Raw genomic sequence first — 2,832 nt, 5'->3', positions numbered from 1 at the left:
TGTGGTTAGCATGCTCACTCGGGCTGCAGTTATGATGACTAATCTGCACACAGAATGTTATATATCGATTATATCCCAATTTATATAGGTGATTACCTTTGGAGAGTGCTTGCCTCTGGTGGCTAAGTCCCTAAAACCTGGGAGCAACATCCTGAGAGCAGTGGGTCTGGAGAAGAGGGACATCTCTGAGTGTCTGGGATGATGAAAGAGTGTGAGGAACCGTGGAAATATTTGTGCAGATAAATTATGGAAATTGTTCCAGTTGGGATTTAGCCTCTCTTTATGGTCTGGGTTTGTCACCATTTGGCTTTCTTGAGAGGGGAGCTCACATACTGCCATATCCCATAAAATTTGTGTCTAATTATCACAACCACATACTGAGCCCAGAGTCGCCTGTTATCTGTTCAGCTATTAACAAAGGCCAGCTCATTGCTGAGGTCACATTGAGCTGCAAGTGGCTTCAGGTGCGTGTTTAGGAATCAGCAACATGGCAGAAGACATCAAGACCAAAATCAAGAACTACCGGACTGCTCCTTTTGACAGCCGCTTCCCCAACCAGAACCAGACCAGGAACTGTTGGCAGAACTACCTGGACTTCCACCGCTGTGAGAAGGCAATGACTGCTAAAGGGGGTGATGTCTCTGTGTGTGAATGGTACCGGCGTGTGTACAAGTCCCTGTGCCCCATATCCTGGGTTTCAGCCTGGGATGACCACCGGGCAGAAGGCACGTTTCCTGGGAAGATCTGAATTGGGCATCCTCCATCCTTTTCCCAGGGGCGTGAAGGGGGGCCTGGGTACATCCCACCCTAGAATCCTGAATCATGGCTTAACTAATAATAAATACTTGTTGGGGAAAAAAAAAACAAAGGCCATTGCCAATGTTATACACATCAATGCCAAGATCACCTCCCAACATTGTGTCGGCTCTCCCCAAATATATGCTCTTCAGTCTTTCTGAAAGTCCCTTAGACCTGTGTATTCATTGGTTATACTCTTTTCAAGTCTCCTTTTCTCTAATTGTACTTGTGTGCCATTTTCATCTCTGATATATACTAATATTTCATATATATTTGTATAGACCCTAAAGGATTTTCTCAGTTTTCAACACTAAAACATGTAAAAAGTGTCTGCAACAAATTGCTCAGCCAATATTTAAAACTATATCTCTGGCTTCTGAACCCATGGACTAAATAACAAAGGTTAACCAATTTATAACCATATATCTTTACTAAGTTATTGGTTGTGGAAAATTTATTGCTATGATAATTCTTTTCCAGGTAATAAAAACATTCACATGAACTTTTTTCACATTATTTAAAGCAATATGTTCAAAGATCAACAATATATCAAGAAGGGAGGGAAAAGTGAGAGAACAACAGGAGACAGGCTCCTTATTATCCTCAGCAGAGAATTCACGGAGAGCAAATGGAGATGAAAAATTAGCAAACTTTGGGAAATGAAGATGTATGGGTTATTATGAATTACTTTGAAAATAGAGGTGAAAATAGAGTGATATAAACAATAAGTATAAGGGAATAAGAAATTCATGTGTTCAACTCCTCATTTGTTCAAAATGCATTTACCAGGTTTTTACCCTTTCTCACACTGTGTGAACAGTATAAACTCACACATTTCAAACAAGCTTGCTACCACGACAGTGCTCTCTGAGAATTACAAGAGACAATTCATGGCTTCCTGATTGAATGTGGATTTAATTCTACTGTTGGAAATAGGTTTTATAAGAAACAGATGTACCCTGAGATCTCAGGGTTGGCATCTCCTGCCCCACTGAGAAGTGTGATGACTCAACTGCAGGTCTGGCACCAACAGATGGGACCACGGAGTCCACACTGAAGGCAACACAAACGCAAACTCATTGTCTCTAAAGAAAATATAACTCAGCAGGTGCCAACAGGTGCAATTCAAGGAAAGCTGTACAGAGAATTGATGCATCTGATGAGGCTCAGGCTCAAATTCGGGAATCTGACGCCATTGTCTTTTCCAGGCAAGGTCAGGATGTACAGTGAAGGAACTCCAGAAATGCCTCTCTCATTACTGACCCTGTTTCAGCCTCCATAAAGGTTCATGGCAGGGAATCCAACCCCCACTCCTTCAGTTAGTAATGGCCAAGGCTCCCACCTGAGCTGCTTCAATTACAGCAGGTTTACTTGGTAGAAGTTCCTCATCCTTTCAACGGTTGTTGATTTTTGGCTTATTTTATTTATTATTTACATTTTTTATATTGGTCATGGAGCTGGAAATTTGGCCAGTAGTAAGACTTATTAGCAATTATTAGGCTCATGGACTCAGAGTGGTGGAAAACAGCATCTGGGCATCCTGCTGTCTGTGCAGCTGAAGGCCATAATTTCCTTCAAGTCCCTGAAATTCTCCACAGCAGGAAAGAAGTTTGAGGAGCAACTTCCCCTTCTGATTTCCTTTTGCATGCAAGATCCTCCAATTCTGTTCTTAATCTTGCCCAGCAATGCAAAATAACAGCCTCCAAACATACAGTTCTGCATTTTTCACCTGCAGAGTTTCTGTACCCATGCTTTCTTTTTTTAAAATATATTTTATTGATTTTTTACAGAGAGGAAGGGAGAGGGATAGAGAGTTAAAAACATCGATGAGAGAGAAACATCGATCAGCTGCCTCCTGCACACCTCCCACTGGGGATGTGCCGGAGACCAAGGTACATGCTCTTGACCGGAATCGAACCTGGGAACCCTTCAGTCTGCAGGCTGATGCTCTATCCACTGAGCCAAATCAGTTAGGGTCCCATGTTTTCTTAAATCTTGGGGATGGGAAGAGGGGGTGGGTTTGGTAACTTTTCT

General features: G+C 42.2%; 1 protein-coding gene across 1 annotated transcript; it reads left to right on the top strand.

Moving 5' to 3' along the window:
* The first annotated feature begins 431 nt into the window (after nucleotides 1-431).
* LOC308521658 (cytochrome c oxidase subunit 6B1-like) lies at nucleotides 432-868 on the top strand. The gene has a single exon (XM_081094728.1). The coding sequence runs from the start codon at nucleotides 488-490 to the stop codon at nucleotides 746-748; it is 261 nt and encodes an 86-aa protein (XP_080950854.1). The 5' UTR covers nucleotides 432-487; the 3' UTR covers nucleotides 749-868.
* Nucleotides 869-2,832: the final 1,964 nt, after the last annotated feature.

Source organism: Myotis nattereri (genome assembly GCF_964212035.1).
Source record: "Myotis nattereri genome assembly, chromosome: 6".
Classification (NCBI taxonomy): Eukaryota; Metazoa; Chordata; class Mammalia; order Chiroptera; family Vespertilionidae; genus Myotis; species Myotis nattereri.
This window is presented reverse-complemented; position numbering and strand designations above follow the sequence as displayed.